Source organism: Taurulus bubalis, assembly GCF_910589615.1.
Source record: "Taurulus bubalis genome assembly, chromosome: 1".
Taxonomy (NCBI): domain Eukaryota; kingdom Metazoa; phylum Chordata; class Actinopteri; order Perciformes; family Cottidae; genus Taurulus; species Taurulus bubalis.
In genome coordinates, this window is record NC_136589.1 from 28,708,707 (window position 1) to 28,733,701 (window position 24,995).

General features: G+C 41.8%; 1 protein-coding gene across 1 annotated transcript in view; it reads right to left on the bottom strand.

Annotated features, from left to right (window-relative positions):
* The window catches only part of LOC306737631 (3',5'-cyclic-AMP phosphodiesterase 4B-like), a gene marked incomplete at its 5' end in the record, with an annotated part of 35,503 nt that overhangs the window by 5,336 nt on the left and 5,172 nt on the right, over positions 1-24,995 (bottom strand). Inside the window, 7 exons of the mRNA XM_079219380.1 lie at positions 816-909; positions 7,039-7,151; positions 16,157-16,206; positions 16,858-16,928; positions 17,695-17,731; positions 18,286-18,480; positions 23,835-24,070. Of these exons, the coding sequence (XP_079075506.1) occupies positions 816-909; positions 7,039-7,151; positions 16,157-16,206; positions 16,858-16,928; positions 17,695-17,731; positions 18,286-18,480; positions 23,835-24,070 (796 nt within the window). The remainder of the gene's footprint in view (positions 1-815; positions 910-7,038; positions 7,152-16,156; positions 16,207-16,857; positions 16,929-17,694; positions 17,732-18,285; positions 18,481-23,834; positions 24,071-24,995) is intronic.

A 24,995-nucleotide genomic window follows, 5' to 3' on the forward strand; every position in this document is an offset into this window, starting at 1 on the left:
CCACATAGACCGCAGCGAGAGAAAAACCATCTTGGCTGCATCCTCCACAAAGCGCAGCGCACTACACCTGACAGGTGTTAGTTGCAATACAAACGACAACAAAACCACTAAGCTTCAAAGATGAGTTCCTCTCTGCGCTCTTGTTTGTTTTGTCTCCCCGAGCAGCTCTATCGTGCAGAGATCTCGTTCACTGCACCACTTCTATTGTGAGGAGAGGTACAGTTTCTTCACAATGCATCCAGCCTCTTTTCCCTTTTAGGTTTCGCTGTTCGGAGGCCAGAAGATGAAGGCGTGTTTACAACCAAGAGGAGAACATTCGTCTGCACACAGCCCAGATTAGCTGGCTGGTCTGGGTGTATGCTGTAAGGTGGAAAACCTGAGGGGCAGACTTGCTGGCCGTGAGTCATGAAACGCTGTCGGGCTTTTGAGAGACAAGGAAACGCGGCTGTCCTCCTGATGAATAATGCATGATGGCACCGTGTGCACACACATTCTCCCTCTTCCCCGCTCATTGCCCCTTATCTCTCCAGAGGGAAGTCTTCCCTGAGTATAACCACCCCTCCCTCTCCACATCGCTCTGCAGTCAGAGCGAGGGGACTCTCTGTCTCCCCCCTCCTGACTAGAACAGACTGGTTTGAGAGCAGCGGAGCACACTAACTAGGATTTTCTCCGCTACTTGGCACATGCATTGGGTAACCTCACGACCTCTGACGCATATAGACTGTATGTTATATTTCTGAAGGATGACTGAACATTTAAGTACGTTGCACTTATGCGATTAATATTTGAGTCTGAATAAGCGCTGCAGTGCTTACCTAGGAAGGTGTTGGAGATGTACTCTGAAACTTGGTTGCCTGAGCGACTCATCTCAGACAGGTGGCTTAGCTCCCGGTTCAGCATCCTCTTGAACTGGAGGCACAGAGATGGAAAAATAATACATGAGGTTCAATGATCTTTTCAAGAAAGTACAGATGATATCATACATTTTTCTCACATTATTTTCCCCTGTCCCAGGAGAACATAGCCTTTTTTTTATGCGCCATTATGTCTTCTTGGTCCTGGGTTGAATTAGCCACTAAGACACTTGACTTATGAGCATTTCAACAAACAAAACACAGTGCACGATACACAAAATATAGTGTCATAATGTTTGTGTTGAATTTTTCCAGAGAATCAAACACATTCAAGTGTGCAATCAAAACACAGCCAAATCAATGTGGGAATATTGAGATATTTCACCAGCTGCAGTGGAAACACATGAATATACAGTATATGCACACACATACACATGCCAACTCTACTCTGAAACACACCTTGATGTATCCCCAGGACACAGAGAACAGGTAGTTGGCCTCAGGCATGGTGCTGTGCTGTGCTGAGCCCCTGGCGCTCCCCAGCAGAAGCCCTGTATGCTCCTCTCTGAGTGGACCCCCAAGGCTGAGCTCAGCCCTACAACCTGAAGCACAAAGCGCCAACAAATCCCCGCCTTACAATGGTCGACTACAGTAAAAATGCCCCAACGGAAGTGTCTAGAGAGGGGCTGTGGCGGACCCCCACGTCCCCATCCAAATGCGCCTCCTCATAGTGTCGCCCACTGTTTTCCAGGATTGTGAGCCGTTGGTGAGAGTGATGGAATCCCCCTGGTTGCAATCAATATTCCCTTTGCTTCGGTTCTCACTGCCTCTATCCGTTTCTCTAAACCGCTTTCTCCTCCTGCCACCATCCAAATGTCATCCAGTGACATGCAGGGGGGAAATCCAGCGTTCCCAAGCTCAGATTTAGCAACGCAGGGAGGAAGAGCAGGCTCTTAGACAGAGAGAGAAAGGAAACGAGAGACAGAGAACAGTGGAGAGGAGGGGGGTGCGCTCTAGCTGTAGAGTCCCCTGTGGCAGACTGATGGGCTCTCTCTCTCGCTCTCTCTCTCTCTCTCTCTCTCTCTCTCTCCCTCTGTCTCCCTCTCTCTCCCTCCCTCCCTCGCTAAACATTGAGCCATGCACAGCACTGCAGATAATCGGAGTTTGGAGAATCCCCCCACATCTTTCTCTCTGTCTCTAGCTATTTCTTCTGAGCTCTCTGCAAACCTCCTCCCACGGTCTCTTTCACCCCTCCCCAACTCGGATTCCCTCCCTTCCCGATTGGCTCTCCTTGCTCAGTAATGCAGAACAGATCCAACGTATACTGCGCAATGTGAGACTTCAAAGCACCAATGTGTTTATCACATGGCTGAGGAGACGCTGGGTATTAATTTACCAGATTGGGGTTAAGTCTTTATTTTTCTACTTTGCAGGAGTAGATCCATGAACTGCTGTACACCTTCCAGTTCACATGTATTCCAGTACATTTTAAAGACCTGTTCTTGTTCTCAATTTCCGCTATTGCCGACACTAAATGAGGTGATGGGAGACAAACAGATGAGAGTTTTATAGTCTGACGCCCACTAGAGTACCACCAATTGCACGTCAACCTGAACGCCATGGCAACAGAGTCACATGGCCCATGTCATCGTTCTCACGGAGGTCCCCACTCTAAACACATTGCATCACATCACACACAACCATGTACAAACATACAACACACAATCTGTAGCAGAGATGCACTGGATTGACATAACTAGGCTAGCCATTGTAAAAACACAATCACGGACACAGCTTCTGTTAAAGAATGCCGATTGTCAAGAAAGAGAAGCACTAATGCAAAATCACACCCTAATCTTTACAAATAATGCAATGGGATAATGATGAAATCAATCCATTTGCCTGAATTTTAACTGTAAGATCCTGTTTTTATAAAGTCTTAAAAAAAAGAAGCTGAGATTATGTCTCTTATATTGCCCGGGCTTTTTTCTTTCTTACAATGTCTTTTCTCTCCTTATCTCAACAACTGACTTCTAGCTGAGAAGCAGACTGCTAACATCTACTTGACTGTGAAAGTAGAATACCACTTTCAAAACATAGGCTGCTTTCAAAACCCCGACTGCCAGAGGCAGTCCATAAAAATCAAAGAGAGCTCTTAAGGACAAAAAATGTGAGCTTGGAATCAGAAGACTTTATTCCATTCAAAGGGAGCCGGTAATTGATTCTTTAGAGCAGTGGAGCAGAATGTGTGTGTGTGTCCATCAGCCACAGAGACACATTTCCGTCCCCCGGGGTCATAAAGTTCAGCTCAGACGCACAGCGTATGCTCACGACATGATGACCAGTCTATGAGTGCATGTTCATTACAAAAGATTACTCAATGCATGGCATTAACACATACATGAGTTGTGTTAGCAAAGAGTGCTCACACTGAGAACAAACCCCGGTCTTAGGTAACCTCAAGAAGTTTCATTAACTCCCAAAATAAATTGTGGTTAGTTCTCAGAAGATGATGATGATGCCTCATAAAGTTTGAATATTCAAAAAAAAGGTGCACACTGGAGGCCTTGTCTCGCAAAATGGCAATGCAAAGTATATGTCTGGGTGTAAATTGAAACACCTAAACTAATTAACATTTAAACAAAATGTGTCAAAAGGTTTTATTAAGTCAAATATGCCACCACACAACTGTTTAGTCTCACTAGCATGAATCCAAACAAGCAAGCCAAGAAATTCACAACACAATGAGTCAAATAAAGCAAACTAGATTAAATATTTAATCACGTTCTCTAATGAAATGACCTCTGATCAAACCAATTAATGAATACATTTTATGCGTTAATGCATAAATCACACATCCATATGGCAGACCACACTCTCGCAGAACAATGCAAGCGGCTCCAAAACAAACTCACCTTTTTCAAACTTGTTAGAATGCCAAAGTTTTGCATGTGCTTTTCAGAACATAGTCCCATTGTCACTCACAAAAAACAAACTCAAGCGGAAAGAAATCCTGTTGAGTTTCACGAAAAATAACTTGTCTGAGACTCTTCCTCCCTCAATTCTCTTTTGTGAAGTGAAGTCAGGCAGGAAACATATAGCGATAAAGCTGACTTGACTGACTGGCCGACACAGTCAAACAAAAGGTCGGTAGCTCCTCCCTCTGACACAGGCCTGAGCATGTGTCCCCACCCACTTCCCTTAAACTTGATAGAGTAATTCAGTCCGTTTACTGGTAGACATCCTGCTTCCTGATGTGACCTCAGGCACCAAACAACTAACATACCTGAGTTCATCACTGAAAAGTCCCGGAAAACTTGTTGAGCACACAATCAGTTTCCATGCTCAATTCTTAGAGGACACTTTGACCTTGATTGAATCAGAACACAGTGGATTGCAGCTTGACTGCATATTGCAATACCTCTGCTGTGTAATCTGACAAAGTCCAGACTGATCCAGTGCTGCCTGTGTGGATGTTTACAGTGTCAACACACAGAGGATGATACCGAGCGCGTTTCCACAGTTTAGCAACATTAGAAAGACATTTCCTAGAACGTGTTGATAAAAACGACACACGAATAGGTTTACAGTGAACACAGGTTTCATATTTACCTTCCTACGTCTGGCTTATTTTCCATGATATCAGCACATTTCAGAGGTAATACTTTTCAATTACAATTAGGCACCAAAATCACTACTGCAGCTTTTCTGATCTGCTCACCACCCTTTCAGTCAAACGGAATCACAACACTGTAATTTAATGCCCATTACCCCTGCTGCAGCTACAGGCCCACCACTACATCTGTTTCAATAATTTTGTCATTTTTTCCCCTCTGAAGACGGCGGCGCTTCAAAGTTGAAGTGACCACACGTGAGTTAAAGTTTCCTACTTGCTCGCGCTCTGCTCGGGGGCTCGCACGCACGCTAACCCGCAAAGCGCTAAGCTCCTCTAACTGGATTCAGATGGCAGTGTTTGTCTAAGGCCGTCACCAGCATCGGCATGGAAGTGTGGCGAGGCTAATGATAGTGAGCGGCAGAGGAGCCGCTCCCCGCTCTGAGGTCACAGCGACCAGGCTGGCGGGCAGCAGGGTGTGTGGTCCCCGTAGCCCCGGATACACCTGTGCCCTTGGACACTGAATGTGGAGACACCCTGGGTTTGATCGTGGGCTCAATTACATCCTCTCTGGTTCTGAAAAGAAATGGGCTCTTTGTCAAACATCACGTCATTTGAATGCTGGGAAGCAGCCAAAGCCTGCAAATGCTGCATTAATGAAACCGTATTTGACACCAATTTTGCAAGTGGACCAACACATTATTTCTTTACATCCCTGTACAATTGCACAACAATCTAGAACACAGCTGCATCCTAACTGTAACATAATAAACTGTTGAACCCCATTCCATAGCACCATAGGTCAACAATGCTTAGTGGAGGTGCTGGGTCGTACTGGGAGGACTCTGGCTCAGGGTGAACAATGTGCCCGGTCTGCCTGGCGAGTGGCTGTGCTAGTATGCGTCTGCAGGGCCTTGTGCTCATTGTCTTGACAGTCCCAGTGACGCGGTTGTCTGCATAAGACTCAACCTGGCTGCATGCATGGCCAAAGCTTAGCTATTGTCGTTGGGCGCAGCCAGGGAGCAGACAAGAGGGGGCAGCGGGAAACAAAAGAGACAGGAAACTGGTTTCACGGTCACAGTCACCCGTTACGGTCTGACAACGCCCCTCCTCATCCCAATCCACCTTCAGACCACAGTGTAGAATACAGACGGAAATGGTCAACACCCCCCTGAGTGTTTATAATTTGACGCCGCCATACAGTCTCTACTGGCTGCGCGGGGGTTGAGTAAGACTGTGCACTGTATAGTAATTTGGTTGAGCTACGCGCAAATGAAATACGCACACAAAAAAATTTCATCAAAGCAAAGGGAAGTAATTAGTTCCAAATAGCTGCTTTGTGTTGTCTTGAAACACCACAATGTGTTTATTTAGATTCACTTCTACCCAACCAGAAAGCTGACCTTTTTATTTTTTCTTTAGATTCAAAACAACATGTTTTCATGCCATTTGATGCTTTGTCTTTTTAGTCACGCTAGCAGGGATGGTAACGTCTATTTGTCTAGTGTTTTGCACAGATATTCATGGTGCCCAGAGGATGTTCCAATGACTTTGGCAATTCCATCATCATCATCGTAAGGTGCATCATACTGCATGTGCATCTGAAGCTCAGCCTGGTAGTAAAACATACCCAACGTCTCACATAGTTTGAATGAGGTAAGGACATTGAAGCAGAACAGCACTTTCCATGGAATACAGGGGATGAGGATATTTTAACAGGAAGTCAGTAGTTATGTATGCAAAAAAAAAACGTGTTTTTAAATTTCTCTATAACAGGAGACCCATAAAACATGATGCCAGGTCATACACCACCACAGAGAGGCTGTTACTTTGCAAGTGCGTCAATGTGGCAAAAAGCAATTTACATTTTGCATCCACTGCGCAAATTGACAACCACACTGCAACAAAGGCTAATTTGTTGACCTGACTGGCAGTCAGGTCACCATAACAAGCTCAGCGTCGATAGCGTATCACAGAATACACACTGTGATAATAATAATTCAGTAACATTGAACAGGAGTTACATCTGGGATTGAACATGTGAAATGATCATCTTTCCTCAAAATTCTTGTTAAGTTTGGTTTGGGAGACACAACGATGTATGGAGTAGGTGTGCTGTGTGCTTGTGATCGTTGTCTCGGTGGATAGAGCAGGCAATGACACAGTGACACATATATTAAGAGTTTAAGTTGCACTTAAAGATGTGATCAGAATTATCAGTCATTAAGAGCAGTGTTTATCTTACAACTTTTAAACATACAATTTGTAGGTTAAAAGCTTCCTAAGACAGCTGATCAAATTATCTGACCTCTTATAATTTTAGGGAGGCACTACCTGACATTGCTCTATACAGGATGCATGATTCTGATCAGCTAATTGTCTGAAATATGACAGTTAAATGTATCTTGCACAACAAGCTACAAGTCCATGAACAAAGGTCCCATCTATTAGGACATACCTGAAGTCCCGCATTGGACATGTGAATGTAAAAACTTCCGAGCAACTTCACAAATGCGCGGTTTGCACATATATTTTTACATATATAAAATATGTAGGATAAATTGCCCCTACCTTGTTAGAGGCCATGTCACTGACAGAGCGGTAGGTTTGGATGGTCTCCAACTGGTCCAGACACCAGTCCAGCTCCTCCATGGTCTCCATAGCCAGCTTCTGGTAGGACTCATCTGCCAACAGACACATGGACACGTATTCAGGCCCAAGAGGATCCATGTCCATAGCGGAGCCCCCCGACACCATGCATGGAGGTCCGAGGGTCCCAGCGTGGCTTGATCTTACGGAGGACTGGCCCGCAGGACATCTGGGAGACGCAGAGGAAGAGGGGGAGGTGTGTACACACAGCTCCTTCATCCTATTACGCTTCTCCACCACCTCAGAGAGTTCAGATAAACTGGAGGCTAGAGTTACTGTTTACTGACTCTCTCTCTGTAGTCTCTTTCTCTCTATAACCCCTCATTCCCTCACTCTCCTGCGCTCCTCAAACCCCCTCCACTCTGTCTGGTTCTCCCCGCCCACCCCCTCTCAGACTCTCTCGTTTGCTTAACCCCCCTCTTAGTATCACTCTGACTCTGCTGAACAAGTGGTCTGCTTCCTGCTGTGACCGCTCCCTTTAAACACATCAAAATGATGCACATACAGGTACAAACCCACTGCCTACAGAGGGGCTTTTGGTGAAGAGACCCTTTCGGCTTTTTATACTCTCTTTATGATGTTTTTTACCCAAACAATTGGATCTCTGTATCTACTATACTAAAGCTATGGGGAGAAGAGGAAGAAGAGAAAGGGGATTGAGGGGAGTAAAAGAGAAAAACCTACATTAACTTAATGAATACACTTTGTCACTGCTGCAAAGACAAATGCTCAAACTACGACTTCCTTTCTAAAACATGCAGACCACTTCACGACTTTACTTTGCTGAACTGCAGCGAGGGCAGCACACACCACACCACCATAATCCACAAACTGGTTCTTGCCTCTCTGAACCTCTCTGAGGGAGAAAATATGTATATATCAAACGCCAAACTCTGTGTTTACATAAGCAACACGAGAGGCAAACTTTGACTCCCTGAATTTGGGGGCGACCAGGCCTGGGGTCTCCCTGTGTGCCAAAGAAACTAAAACACTTCCTCTTTGGCCCTGAACTCACGCAAAACATGGAGCGGAGTTACTGAATGGTGGAGTGACTGCAGAGGACAATCATAGTTAGCAGCTATGCCTCACATGTGGCCGGCCGCAAACTTCAGAAGGAAAAAAGGAGTTTATGAGAAAAGCACTGAGATGATAAAACACAAAGAAACAAATGAAGAAGGATCATTCCCTGATATACCAGGGAGAATGTTAATTCGACAAATTTCAGCCCAGAGGGAGTAAATGCAGAGCACATCTGGATCTCCCCACCTTCCTTTCTCAATGGAAAAGACTGATCTCTACTTCATAGGGCTTCACACATGGAAGACATTTACCTCATATGCTTAGCACAACAGGACAGCCAGCGTGCTGCTCCCCAATTTACGCCAGTGTAGTGGATCAAAGCACTTCAAAGCACAGTGATGGCGCACAGACTCTGAACCATAGGTGTTTCAAAAAGAACCATAGAACGATATCAGAACAACATGATGGCAGCGACCATTTTAACTCAACTGTGGCTATTGGAAATCATGCCACCGGTTCCTCAGGTTACAGGAGCGCGACTGCTAGCAATTCCTCAGGTCCAACCAATTTTCCTTTACTTGAGCTCCAGGTTGGAGAATTCAAAGAACCCCTGGCTACAATATAATGCTGGACGCCAAGCTTTGCGGTTCAAACTATTAACAGGAACCACTGGAATCCAAGCCATGTAAAAGTCAGTGACACGGAGCAGAAAGCACAGCATGAAAGCAGCTCATGCACAAGGTGGTGAGCTGTTGAAATGGGGTATACACCAACATGTGGCTGTCTTGAGCCATAGGGGCAGAAGATGTTGCCAAGAGAGTGCGACCACATCCTACCCCCGCTTCCTCCAATGAGAGCATATAGAGACATTAGACATTTTAGGACGTTGTGAATCATCAAAGGCTTGCTCATCCACACCGCCTGTATGACCGGGACTCATTTAGAAACTGACGGCTGATCACACACAAACTCCAGAATCTGATGGCAGTAAAAAAAACTCAGATGTAGACTGAAGAACAAACATTTACTGGTTTTGACTTTGTGCTATTTGCCCACAGCAAGAACACTGAAACAGAACACAACAGATGTTCATCTGTTGTGTTTCCTAAAAACAACAACAGCTGGATGCTTCTTTAACATGACACCTTACAATCCAGTTGGAGTTGTAATTAAAACAAAGTTAGGCACACACACTCTCACACAGGAGGAGTAGATGGGACTGCTGAATCCATCATTGCCTCTGGTTGATAAATACAGTGCTAAATGGGCTGACAGACATTTCACAATGTCACCAGTCAAAGGTGGCGTGACGCACTTTCAGTCTGAAAAACCTGCTCCCAGACAGAGTGCGAGGTACTTTTCCAGCCTGTTTTTTCAGTGGAAGTCTATTTTTTTTCTTCGATGAGTCCTAATGCGTTGGCCATATGCTGGAGGCTGCTGAGAGGACAACAGACCTCAGTGTGCAGACAGACCCCGACGGCCTCCCCTCGCTCCCCCTTTCCCCTCCAACTCCTCTCCCCTATAGGGCCACAGACCGGCCTCTGTGAGAGCCATCAACTGCACCAACGAGTAGGGCTGCGCTCAAACATCCCCCCCACCTCCATTCCCACCTGAAACACCTTCCGCTCCCATCAACCTCACACTGCCCCTCTCTGTGCTCTCAACCTAACCCCGCAAAACCTGCTTCCTTTGCTGTCTGGCAGAAGTTTGCTGTGCAGCGCTGAACGGCCTCATCTATTACACCACCTACTGATAAGCCATAGCCAGTTTACTTTAGTAAAAGTAGTGTAGTAGCTATTTGTTTGATACTAGTCATATTGTAGTATTGTTTAATTATTCTAGTTGTTTGCTTATTTAGGTTAGATGTTTTGCTATATTTGGATAGCTTTTTCTTTTGATTGTTTTTAGTTTAGTCTAATTATTTGTTGTTGTCTAGGTTTACTTAGTGTTTTGGTTGTTCATTTATTTGTTAATTGGGTAACGCTGTGGGTACCTGGGGTTACATGTAGGATGCAGGTACAGGACCAGCATGCACCTGGGTAGGCCTATGGTTTTTTACCAGCACAGGAGAGGCAGCATGAGGAGTTCCTTTGTTTGTTTTGTTTAGTTAAATAAATTATCAGAAAAACGGAATCCTGCATGGACAATGCATTATTTTGGCTGCGTAATCCACATACCCACAGTGTGTCAGTGGCCCTTTGAGTTATGTTTATTTTCTTTGATTTATTGGACAAATGGCCACTACAAGTAGTAATAACAAAATTAGAAAGTAATTTCTTAAAAAGTAAAGTTCTGCATTCAAACCCAAAAGTATCATCAGATAAATGTATCTAAGTATTCAAAAATAAATGCACGAACTGTGCAGAAGGGTGATACATTTTTTTGTATCATTATTATTTGTATTAAAGTAAAATACCATGAAAGGGACATTTTAATGTTGCTGGTCAAATAGATTGTATATGCTGTTGGGTAGTTCAATCAATGATAATATTATAACAATATATATTAGTTTCGTATGTACAAACTTAACCTGCAGAGTAACGAGTTAATGTCCTTGTCAAATACATGCCACAATATTATGTGTCCCTCTGAAATGAAGTAGAGCAGAAATAGAAAGAAAGAAAAAAACTAAAACACCCAAGTACTTCAAAACTGTACGTAAGTACTTGAATAACTGCCAATAGTTACTTTCCACCAGCGGCAACAGCATGCATGTGTGTGTAAGCAGCTTTACAGGTTTGACGTAAAGTCAAGATGGGGACTTTAACACAGTGACTAACATGGCTTCAGTCGTGTTTATTCATACTAATTTGACTTGTCAGGAAATAATGAGGCTAGTGACAACAGAGGTTCAATGAAAAAGACTTGAGTCATCGCTGATAAACCGCTTTGAGCCATCTGCATGTACGCAAACACACATTCCTCATCTTGACCGCACCACATTGTGAAAGACCAAACACACTTTGAAACAGACATGTGCACATGCTCAGTGCAGTGTGTGTTTGACTTCGCACCACACAGGAAGCCGAGACAGAGAGGGAGCGGACAGTGAATCACTTTTGCATCATCCCCAATCTACGTCAGTTCACTCAGAAGTTGAAGGGGGGAAAGAGAGAGAGAGAGAGAGAGAGAGAACAGCACCTTCATTCTGTCAAATATTTGTCCAATCAGATAGCAACACAAAGGTGTTGTGTAATGTATACAGGCGAACAGTCAACTACATACACACCTGCTGGGAAAATACTCTCAACATTTTAAATATCTTGAATCTGATCAGTGACTTTCCTACTTCAGTAAAACAAACTTTGCCTTTGTAATTTGCATTGTGTATTAAAAGAAAAGACAAAATTAAAGCTTCCTTATTTCAACATGTTTTCCCACATAGTGTTATGTATACAAAATGTATTTATCTTTATCATATCAATGCATGTGCCATTTGAGTGCATATATTGTTTCATTTTGTTTGTTTTGCCGATTGTCAGAAAAATAAAAAACAAATTGGATGCAAGGTATATTGTTTAGATACGTAGATAAAATAAGTGACTACTGTATGAGACATTTGATATACTGTAATAATAATAATGAGAGGGGTGTGATGTTTAAAGGAACCTGTGGCATGGTGTACATTTACAGTAGGTCCAGCCCTGAAACCACACCATCACACACTTCTCACAAACAACCTCAACCATCTCTCCGGATTATGTTTCCTCATAGTTTACAACTGGGGCATAATCTCCTCACCTGTCAAAACAAAAGGCTTCAACAGCTCCACTAACAGCACACAGCTCATCAGGGCCTGTTTGACAGCTCCTTCACAATGCACCATGGAAGCTGTGTTGGCTTGAGGGATGGGCCGCCGCAAGGTTTATAACTATGCTGACGTCAATGACATAATTCAAATACTTAACCAGGCTGCATGCTTCCAGCGCCCCAGATCCTCTCTTCTGGCTGTGAGCCTGGAAGACCTGACATGGATTCCTGCTGCACAGCAGAGTAACTACTGCAGAGGGGAGCGGAGCGGACGGCCCAGACTGAAAATGGCAGGTCAAATGTGACTTGTCAGGTCAGTTTGTGGCCAGCTGTCTGTCTGTCTACCCAAAAATGTGTCTTCATTATTCTAAATGTGACAGAGTGCACTTCATCATCATCATCTACAACCTGTCTCAAGCACAAACAATATGGGCCTCATTCAAGAAATAATTCAAAACACTCTATTAGGATTAACCAGAACCATTTCATCAGAACCATACAGCAATGCTATTACATAGAAGATACTAAAAACCTTGAATTCTCAATATTTTACACAATTTACCAGGCCATTAAAAACAGACACCACGCTTTGAATTGTCCTTTACAATAGGCGTCCTCACAATAGGCATACAGGTGCATGATATATATATATATATATATATATATATATATATATATATATATATATATATATATACACACACCCTGGGCCGTGTACGCACAAAGTCAGGTGTTCTTTTAGTTTAGTAGAATACTGAATTATTTTTGCAAGGGTTAAACTGCAGTAACTTTCCTTCTGAGCAGCTGACCTACATCCCACACAAAGATGTGATAAGAGATCAACAAGGGTGATCATCAAAAATGCCACATCTGGGTGCTGCCCAGATGTGGACACAGTTTCAGATCAGCAGAGTGATACAAGCAAACATGACACCAGCATGAGCGCCAACCTGGACCTCTATCGGGGGATCCGATAGAAACAAGCTCTATTTAGATGCTTTTTTAAAGTGCATGTTCCTTCACAATCGATGTGAAGGAATCGATGTGTTAATGGCTGAACATTTTAATTGTGTACCTCAAAAACATCTGTTTACTTTCCAGATGAATTATGAATCGTGATGTTTATATAAATTAATAAATGACGTTACGCTCAGCCATTTCTGCTTTACTGTAACTCGTGTCACTGAGTGCAGACCACCTGAATCCTGGAAATACATTGCAATACAATACAATATTAAACTGAAGGATACTGTGATAGGATACAAATTAATGTGTCCAAGCTACCTTAATTAATTCAATATGATTGAAAACAACTCAAATCTCTAGGATTACTAAATTAAATATAATTCACCTAAGCATATATATATATATATATATATATATATATATATATATATATATATATATATATATATATATATAGGGGCGACTGTGGTCCTTCAATCAGAGGATCGGCGGTTTGATCCCCGGCTCCGCTAGCCCACGTCGATGTGTCCTTGAGCAAGACACTTAACCAGTGGCGGCTGTTTTTTTTGGTGGGGCCATCTAATCCCAGTATGATTCAATGCAAAAAAAGGTATCACACATTACTATTTTGCAGTTAAATATTTAACATTTATTCCAACACTTTGACATAATACGGATATCTTATTAATACAATTCAGTATATTATAAGTAGGGATGGGCATTGTTTTTTTTCGATACCGGTGCTAAAACGATACTTTTAAAACGATACCGGTGCCTAAACGGTGCCTGAACCGTACTTTGTTATTGCCAAGGCAGATTTTTTTCTTCAAATTGAACAATATATGAACTATTTATATAATTCTTCAAATTTTAATTTTTTTGGTAGCTCACAGGTGGGTGGTGCCAAGCCCCGTTGCCCTCTATGGGCCGGTCGCCACTGCACTTAATCCTTAAATGCCTATGGTGTATGAATGCTAGATAGTCCTGATGTGGCACCTTGCATGGTAGCTCCTCTCATCATTGGGTGAATGATTTCTATGTAAAGCGTCTTTGAATATTCAGTAAAGCGCTATATAAAATCAAAGTATTATTATTATTATTATTATTATATAGTGGGTCAAACCTAAGGTGAACTACAGCGGGCTAACTGGTAGAACTTTAAGCAGCACTGCCTTAAACATTAATTTCTAAAGGAATTGTGTAAACATTAATTTCTGAATGCAATCAAAGGGAAAATCCCCCCGAGAACATGATATGAGATTTCACATCCCCATCTTGGTCTATGACTAATTACGGGCCCTGGAGTCCCTACCGTCTGTGACGATGTTCATCCAATGCTAGTGATAATAACCGTTACAGATTAATCACCGGTCCTTGACGGTGAAAGTGGTCACGATCAAGCACTTTCCTCAAAAGTACTATTTATCAGGCATAACACAGAGCGAAGCCTATTATCTGAATCAGTCAGGGAAGAGGGAGCCCTTTGTTGGCGGCCGGGCTCGCTGGACGGCATGTGATGGGGCCGAATGTAAAGCGTGAACCGCAAACTCACATGATAAGAACTACAATCCCATCACGTTACTGGAGTAAAACGCTCACAGTGTAAATAGCCTGCAGTGACGCGCGCACGCACGCACACACACACACACACACACACACACACACACACACACACACACACACGCACACAGACACACTTTTTGTTTAATCCATCCAATCTGACCTTTTTTAATATCGCAATCTGATTAAAAGTTTCAGAAACTGTGACGTCGCTCTCTGACCTTTGCGGTGTTTTCTTTCTGTCACATCTCACTCGCTGCAACAATCTGGCATATCTCTTAGTCTTGTCACTAGAGTGACGTCTGTGTCTTAACTCACCATCTTCCTGCAGGATGGCACACAACAAACAAGTCTCTTAATTTCTAATGTTTTTCACTATATTTCACTGTGTCCATCTTAAATCCTTTGATAAGAGATAATCAACGTTTCATAGACCTCGTAATCAGCCATCTACACTGAGCTCATGCCCAGAAAGACGAAGGTATTAAATCTTTTTTTTCACAACTGGGGATATTCCCTCACCAAACACGGACGCAAAACAGGAAAAATCTGTTCTCCCTTTCCGGTCAAAGAGTTGACGAAAACTAAACAGAAAGCAGCACCGGGGAGGATATGAGGGCATCTTTCCTTGTGATATTGTTAATTGTTGTACTCTTCTCCTGAACAATTACTATTATATATTGGAGTAGCAGGTGTACTGAATGTTCTTTGTATACTCAGGAAAAGATGACGCCAGTGATATTCTCTGGTGACACAAGAGTAGGATGCTGAATTAGAAACACAAGAGTCCTGTGTCAGAGGTTTCAAACCAATTTAAAGTTGGGTTAATCATACTTGTTTTTCTCATTGCATCTTCCCCATGCGAATAACGAGATGTTTTCCCACGTCAGAGATTACTCCGCAAAGGTCAAGGTTTGTGAGAAGTATGGAGGAGGAAGGACAATAAGACTTGCAGTTGTCTTGTATTTTTTCCTTCTGGGGGACACTCCTATCAGGCCATCTGGGTTAGTAGGAAGTGGAGAGCAGCCGTGTGCAGGCCGCGCTGACGTCAATCAGGCTTGAAGAACCAGTGCAGCAGAAACCAAGATCTCCACCTCCCTCCTCCTTTTCTTTCACCCGTCCTTTCTCTCATTCACTTCTACCTCATTGAAATCACAGACATTAAAACTTCTTATATGGTTCTCACCCTTTTGTTCCTTCTGCCCGGTCACTGGGTCATTGCATGGGAAGTTTTGTCACAGTTTCTTTTATTAATAACTCAAAAGATTACAGCTTCTATTTATGAGTGAAAACGCTCAAAGAAGTTTGTGATTGCCGTGTAAACATCTATTACCGTTGACATGAAAATGTTCATAAGTAATGACGGCTCTCCTCAAATTAATCTCCACCAATTCAGCATTTGCATGCAGAGGACTAAATATGAAGTGTAAATGTGCTGTGTTTGCAAAAGCACATTCTATCACAATCTATTTTGTCCGTAGTAATTTGCTTTATTCAACTGTTATTCATTGTTTAACATTTGAAATTGTCTTGTCAACAGTGCATTTTCTAGTCACAGTCAAGCAACATCTGGCTGTAATGCATGAAACTTGCACGTATGAGGATTAACATGAGTGGACTATCTTTTGTATGTTTCAAATCCTCCAACAGCCAAACTTGACTTTTGATTTCTTAAAATGTATACAACTACCACAGTAAAAACAATGCAATGCATTGCTTACGCAAGGCTTATGATAGGACTCACCTGACAGACAGACTTTGGTGAGAGAAGGCTGATTCGCAGCAGGAGACCTCCTGCAACCAGAGAGAAACAAGCCAGAAACTGTTAAAATCAGGTGCCCTGATGTTTGACAAAGGGTTGCATTATTTATTTATTTTATTTGGTTAAAGCAGCAGTGATTGTTGCCAAAGCGCAAACACAAAACAGCTCCCTCCGTTCTCTGAACTAGACACAGGTCAGGTTTTCTTCCACGCGACATCGTCGTGTTTCATTCAGTTTTGGCACTTTCATTCAGTTTTGTCACCTCTCTCTGAAGTTGCATGAACATTTGGCAAACCTGATGCAACTGCAGCCACTGACCTGGTTCAGTGACCAGAGGGAGCCTTCATGCACATGTGAGATGAGGTAAACCCCTCTTGCAGCAAACAATAAAATGAAATGTCACTCGATGCTGCTGCAAACCAGCTTTTGCATCCACAGCACAAATCTATCTCCATGTGTGAATCCACACTGGGTTTAACTTTAGTGCTTCCTTCATGAGACAAAGCATTACTAATATTGGTGATGCATTGGCGCCCCCAAGTGAGGCATATTGGCATCTTGAATTGTAGCATCTAAACATATTCCTGAAAGCTAAAAATCCGAATGAAGATTTTCTTTAAAAAGCATGTAGTCACTCTCACACACACAAACAGATACTAGAATAAAATTATGAGATGATTTACTTATTGGATGCACACTGTACATTCGTCAAGGTGGTGAAATTGTTCCTGACAGTCCGAAGGCTTGCCAGAACCTAAAAATAAATAAATAAATACAAAAACAAATGAGAAGAAGCCCACAAGTGTATGTGAAACATTAGCATGAAAAAATAGAAAATGTATATAGAAATATTACAGACTACAATTTGATGCAGGCGTCTAAAGAGAATACACTTATTTCACTTCTATAACATTCATATCGATGCAAACTGACTGACGGATTGTTTTATCTGGGTAAATTAAGCAGTGACTGATGAGCAGTCTTTGCAGCTGTCTCTTGATGATCAATGGTGCTTGTCACTTCCATCCAAACCTCTTCTTAACCTTTAGGCATTACTGATGTGCAATAGGTTAAAGTCAGCATGTTCATAAACCTGAATTTTCTCTGAAATTTTTTATAAAAACAATAACTGCTGCATTCATTAGGCTGCAAGCTGAAATAGTGCACCTTATGACCAGCAGCACAGGGCATCTACGATCTCCCAAAGTTTCAATCATCACATGCCATTATGGTGGTTTGGAGCTAATTGCGACCACCAGAGAGCAGAATGTAACAGGACCAATTCAACTGCTGTTCGAGTTGTTTCAGTCTAAACGTCCTTGCCATGCTACTTAAGGCCACTAGAGGTCAGACAGGTTAATCACGCCAAAGTGAGTGTGTTACTTTCTAGATTCATTAGGAGGTGCTTCACATCTTAAAAGCCCTTGGGGAAAAATGAGTTTGCCAAAAAATGCTACTTAGCAGAACATCATTAATGGCTGACGTTATCTGGAGCATATTTATTCATCATCAGCTCTTACCTGAGCAAATGGAGTCACAATCAAGTCCTCTCCATGCCTGAAATGGGATGTGAAAACTATTAAAGACCGAAAAAATACACTGTTGAACATAGTGAACTTAAAGTCTTTTGTGATGATTATTTCCACTTCGGGCTGGGCAATATGAGGATATATGTCGTAAAAATTATATATTAAAAGGTCTATTATTTATATATAGTTTCTATTGTGATGTCAGAAAAACAGCAGACAAACTGTGTTGCTGCAAAATGCACATCATTTGGACGATGCTTTACGTTGTGATCCTTACAAAGCTGGGGAGAAAGGTAAAAACAAGAAGAGCCTATTATGGTTCTTAATGTCTGCCACCTGTCCTGTAAAATACATTCATCAGCTATTTACTGTCAGCTCGACTAGGCCAATATTTAGTCATTTTTTTCTCTATAATTTAACTTGATTAAATTAGAAAATGCTCAATACTTAAAATGTTTTAAGTATTTAATTGACACAGAAAAGTACCAGAAAACATGCTACATATACTGTACATGGTCATTGAGATGACCTACATCGAGAGAGAAGATTTCGGCCATATTGCCTAGCCCGATATCAACTTACAGTTCTCCAACAATGGAAGAGTTTCTAGACAAGGACTTTGGCGATAGGTCGTAGTCGCTGTCAGAGCGGTACAGGAAGGACTCCCGACGCTGGCTATGGCCCGCCAGGTTGGGATGTAGAACCAGACCTGAACCCGGGGATGCCTGCAGGTCTGAAGGGCTGCAGCACAACGATGGACCATTTCCCCCATCAAAGCTAAAAGAAGACAGAGATAAACCACAGCAATCAGCAATCAAGAGGAGAGTAGCTAAAAAATATGTCTGATCGATCATCAATCTCATCATTTTTATTGCCTATCAAATCATCATCATCATTATGTACTAAGTACTTTCAATAAGCTGCCACTAAGTACTGGCTTGCGCAACATGTTCACAAATCCCATCCAGGAAAGAGATGATTGCATAAACCCTACAATGATTACTCACCCATCCATCCACGGCCTAAAAACAAAACCATTGTGCTCATTAAATAAGTATGCTTTGCTGGTCAGTGAGAGGAGGTTGATTTATTGTAAACTGGTGCTCTGCTTTGGGTTTCACTGGAATACTGTCCATCCATGACAGCACCACTCATTCACTCCCATTCAGGAGCAACAAGTAAAGACAAGGATGAGCTCCTTATGGTGTGATGTCAGAAATATGTTTTTTTATTCAGCATTCTATATTTTTATCGTGACAGAAACACTCAACCAAATCAATGGATCGACTGTGTGTTGTAGTGTTTGTATCTACCTGCTGTTTAATCTGGAACAAGCATCTACTCTCAGTGCTTGAGATTAATGTTTTTCTACATGGTCCTTGACAAATAAATCAAATCAGAATAAAATAAAATGAAAAATAAAAAACATGCAACATTTAATCAAATAGTTTAAAGCCTAAGCTAATTTCCAATGCTTGTTAATGGCCTTGAAAAAAAAACATCCACAGTTCAATTGAAAAATATGCAATTATAGAAGACAAAGGGACCAGACAGACAGATAGAATCCTATCTGTGAATTTATCAAGACATAACAAAATCCTCAGAGCACAAGTAAGCTAACAAGCAGTCGGTGGACATGTTTTGTGGAAACATAATGCAAATATCTACAGGTCATCTACCCAGCATGTTTGCTGATGCCACAGAGAAACCACCTCAGAGAGAGGGGATATGATCTTAGGGTGCAGAAGGAGAGGACAAGCTATTGTGTAACCAGAAGATCAGGTCGGATGTAGTTTAGAGTGAAAGGTCAAAGTAACAATGCCCCGAGGGAATAACAGATGCCACAAATCATTAATCACCCAGTTTAGTTTGGATACTATATGACACGTTAATATCGTATTCTTCATTTCAGTTGCAGCAGAAAAGTGTCCGCAAGAAAGAAAACAACAATCACACATTTTACTGCTTTCATAAACACACTCAGTACCCCGTCAACTTCTCTAAAATCTATTAATGCACCAACTGTCCGAAACATCACTGAACCATTTGCCCCACATTCAAGCAACATGTGGGATTAAACAGGCACATATCCCACTGAGACGCTCTCAGTCCCACACCTCTGCCAGTGAAGCTCAGATTAATGTGAAATGTGCAAACACTGATTACGCACAGGCAGAGCGATAAACGTCATCTCTGTTGCCCTTTGCGTCATCCAAATGACCCAACTTCACACAACATTACCAACATGCTTTATCTCCAGAGATGTAGTCTCTTCATGTGACATAAACATTACACCACTGTATGTGATGCAGATCCTGATCCTAGGTACTGTAAACTCACAGCAATGATCCGATACAAGGAATTGTAAGAAAAACTCACTTATCTTTCTTTTTGGAAATAATTTCCTTTGGCAATGTACTGTAAGGCTCAAACTTCACATATCTACCAATGATCATCATCAATCATCCTCAAACATCTCAACACAGTTGGAAAGCAAAGAAAGACAAAGAGGCTTAAAACACTCAAAGAGACCGTAGAGATGAAAAGTTTAGCTTAATAAGATATTTTCGAAAAGAAGAATTAAAAGACAAAAAAGTCACCTGGGAGCCGAGAGGTGTACTTTACTGACCACTTCCTCGCTGAAGTCAAAGTGCCCAGCCCTGCACTTAGGGGATCTCCGTGGCATTTTTATCTCTCTTTCACCTACTCCGGTCTCATCAGGCAACAAAAAGCACTGATACTGTGGCTGCTCGCTCGCTCACACACACACACACACACACACACACACACCACGCTGACAGACCCGGGTCCTGTGCAGTATGAGGCCACGTGCTGAAATAACGTAGGCTTGGCCGACTCTAACAGGCAGATCTAGGCTGGAGCACTCGCAGTTGCTCTGTTTATCTGACTGCCTGTCCTCTTCCCCTCTATATTAAACCACTGCAGATTAGTCAGTGCGTTCATAATCCCAATCGCTCTTCGATTGGCTACCTATGATGTCCTATGAATGCATTGGAAAATCCAGATTTTAATTTATTTGTCAACTTTGAAATTGTCTTCGGTGTATTATATATAATGGTATAATAATAAGTATCAATAAGTATTATTGTCATTTACCAAGGAATACAATAATCTGTTTGCATAACCTGTGGCTTTCAGGTCACATCTACTTAAGATCACAATCATCACAATTTCAGACAAAGAAATTGACCTTTTCAACTTTGAAAATGATCAAGCCAAATCTCAGAAGGTTGATGTTTCTTCTATTAAGAATTGAAACAGCATTATCAGGAACACAAGAGAGTACAGCGAGACCACAGACTGTTAGTAGGGTAGAGGTGTGTGGGACAAGGTTTCCAAGATGTTGTCGAGAGATAAAACAGTCCAACATGGTCGCCAAAAACATTCAAAGAGATGCAAGAATCATTCTAGCTCAGGGTAGAAGCTTTCAGTGACGAATGTCTTAATTTACGAACGGGACTTCACTTCTTTGTCAGACTGCCATCCTTATAAAATGACCTAAATAACAAAAAATGGTGGTTCTGGCAGAAGACAGTGTATAATAATTCAGTGTTAATGTAACACCATGCCAGTGTTTATATATTGTATATTCACATCAGTTGAGTTCATTTATCTCCAGTGGTAACACCATAACAAATGGTGACATTTGGAAGAGAAGAACCAGAACCTCCCTTTATCATCTAAGTGCAGACGGAGGAAAAAGGAGAAAAAAAACAAGACCACTGCTCTATAGTAAATGTTTAAAAACTCCCAACTGCACACACCAGACCCAGGGAATAAAGCGACAGAGGACCTTGGCTCCACACACACCTCCTGTGTCAGTAATGCTATTATTAGTTTAAATTGGTTGATACCAGCTTATGTAAGCACACTTGTTATTTTGAGGAAAAAAGAGGTGATTGGAGTTTGATATAAAACTATGAAGAAATGGATTGTTTTGTATAATTGTTAAACAGCTGCACATTGTGACCAATGACGTGATCGGAAGGGTTAAAAATCTCGATGTTGAGTAAAGCAAATCCCAACATTTCAACAACAGAAACATTTTATGATGAAATAATGTGATCATCTTTCACACATTTCAACACATAAAGGAGAGTACAACTGTTACGGCGTGTTCCCAGAAAGCAGCACAAGATTCGGTATGAGATTTTGTCTTCATTTGAAAAAATTCCAATCTATTATAAACGTACTACTGCTGCTCCTGAGTAAACTATACATCATCTATTGTATATCTGTTCATCCTGGAAAAGGATTCCTCCTCTGCTGCATTTCCAAAGATTTTGTCTTTCTTTTTCTTTGTCTTTAGAGTTTGTTATCTGAAGGTTTTAAAGCTTGAGCATGTTGAATATTGTATGAATTATAAATCCTCTGAGATAAACATCTTGGCTCTATAAATACACTTGACTTAAGATATGCGGGAAACTGCAGACAATTATCATCGGCAAACTCCTCATATGTTATTGGCGCCATCTGTTTCCAGTTTTTTACATGCCAATTAATCTCTTTGATAAATGACTCTCCTGAACTCTAGCTCACCCTGGAGCAGAGACGTTTCTGGCAACTTGAAAAAAACTACTGCTAAATAAGGGTCTGTGTGAGTTAATACATACGTCTCAGTAACCATGCACCTGTGTGTCTGTTTCAAAATTGTATTTATTTATTGCATTTTTAGAGAGCCAAACAGTGAAACAACACTTCTCTTTCTTTCCCGCTCACACAACACACCGACTAAACGCTTACCAGTTATTCCCAACGGTGAAGCGCCTGTATCGACGGAGATGCTTGTTTACCGTCTACTTGCGAAAGCGTCTCGGTGAGCTGTGTGGTGACAATGTTTGGCCAGAATTAACAGCTTGAGCACCGCATGAGTCTGCCTGGCCCAACCTGAGCTCCCTGTTCTCTCAGCTGACTTCATGCAGCTGTGTTAACTTACAACCAAATCTGAGGCAAGGCGTTTCCTTCCGTTTAAAAGCCACAGCCTTCCAAATAAATCGTTGAAATAACACGGTTTGAAAAACTAAAAAAGAATAAGGCGTTATTGTACTGTAATCAGATGCCAAAAAGACATATTGAAGAAAAAGATTTATCCTGAGGTCAAATTCACGATACTGTGCTTTCAATTTTTCCTCAAATACTCTATTACTCAAATACTCACTATATGACTGAGTTTATGATGAACTTGTTTGGAAGAAATATTTTTGGACACCCACTCCCCGCATAAATAATGCAAATCAAAATCCAAAACTACATCAATAAGGCTGATCATAACAGCTGGAAAATAACACTAAAAGCCATGAAGCGTGCAATAAACAGAGCAAAGGTTTTCCAGCTCCTGACCTTTAATCCAGAAAAATGCAACTCATGCGTATAAAAAGGCAGTAGAGCAGAGTTTGAGAGTTATAGAGATGAGAGCAACTGACAATACATCTCTGAAGGGAGCCCATAATAACATGTGGTTCAGTGGGGGGAGGCAGAGAGGTTCAAACAAAAGATGGTTTATGTGGCAAATTGCCATTCAATAAAGTGAAGTAGTGGCTATCATAAAATCCAAATACATTAATTCTACCATGGAAACAGCCCAGTGTATTCTGCCCCAGAGGTAGACACAACAACAACAACAACAACAACAACAACAACAACAACAACAACAGTGTATTCAGTTAAATGACTGCCAACATTTTGTACCGTCTGATGCCTTAAAAATGAACAACATTTGTTCTTTTCTGGGGCACAAGGTCACAGTTATGATTGGAAGAAAAAACTTAAAGTAAGAAAGGGAGGTGTTGAAAACACTGAGATGAACCACAATAAAAATTGAAATGCCAACGTTGCTGCTCATTTAAAAATCTAATGTTGGAGGTAGATGGGAGAAAACTCCAGCCTCCCAGTGTTACCAAACATACAACTCATTTAGGAAAGAATATGAACAAAAAGCTGAGATCGGCAGAAAAATAGCAAATGACCATGAAATGTTATTATATCAGAAAACAAATGAATATATAATATGAATGATATGCAACATTGTGACGCTACTTCTATAAGCAAACTGCACCATAAACCTTGTATCTGTGAGACAGTCGTCTTTCATTTGTTTTGCTGAGCCTTACCTGTCAGGGTCCGCCTGTGTGATGTCGATGCGGGGCAGAGAAGAGATGGGCAGACTGGAGGGTCTGGTCCAGGCTACTGGGTCCTCCTCAGGTGTAAGCGACCTCACCCTCTCCCTCCCCCTCTCCACCTGGCGCCATGACAATGGAGGCAGCTGCAGGTTGCCAGAAAACCGCCTGTGGACTTTGCACACTTCTACCCCCAGTGTGCTGCTGATGGAAAATTGCCCCACAGAAGGCTCCTTCAAAAAAGACAATTTCATGATTAAGATGATGCAGATTTCCCTCTGATACGCTTTGTGGTGAATACACATGGGAAAAAAATACGGGGGACATTTTTGTGCTAGTGACACATAGTTTTCCATAAAAGAACATACTCAATAGAGAAAGAGCCAAAAGTCAAAGCAATGAAAAGGAAACTAATAAAATAAATTAAAAAAATGACGTAATGCATAATATAAAGGATTTGGGGATAAATAAAAGGAAAGATTTGTGAAACCAAAGTCTGTTCAAGGTGGAGCATTCCAGTCAATGATACCAGATAGTTTGAAGAATAACTAGATATCATAAATATATCATATTGTAATTGTTATTTTGCTGAGTCAAATCTGAATGCAACGTAACCAGTAACCTTTTTCTCTGTCACGTAAATGTAGAAGTACAATGTTTTCTTCTGAAGTACACAGTAAGAACTACAAAGCTGAGTTGCTTATTGCTTAAGCTCGGTTGTTGTTTGTGTGAGCGAGTCTTGAGAAAGTTGCAAGTATCTGAATGGGCATGTTTTGAACGGCACTGTACTCGTTCTTGATTTAACAAAGTGCCGTTCCGTATACTGCCTACGTTTATGTTTTTATGCTCTTCACAGCAAAGACCAAATTGAACCGTTTGAGCAAGGCTTATTTCAGGCCAAGTGACATATTTATTAAGCAGTGCTGAATATAAATTGTGTGTTTAATGCGGCGGGTCGAGTGTGAAGGTTTCGGTAAGGAGCCCTGGGTGCTTCACGGTAATGACGGGTTGTAAACAAACCCGGGCACTGAGGAAACAGAGGCAGTCTGCCAAGCTCATTCTGCATACATCACTTTCCACTTTATGTTTACCGCCTGAGTGTAAATGAGACCCGCCGACAGGCTTCAAATGAACAAGGGGGTTGGGGAGGCACGA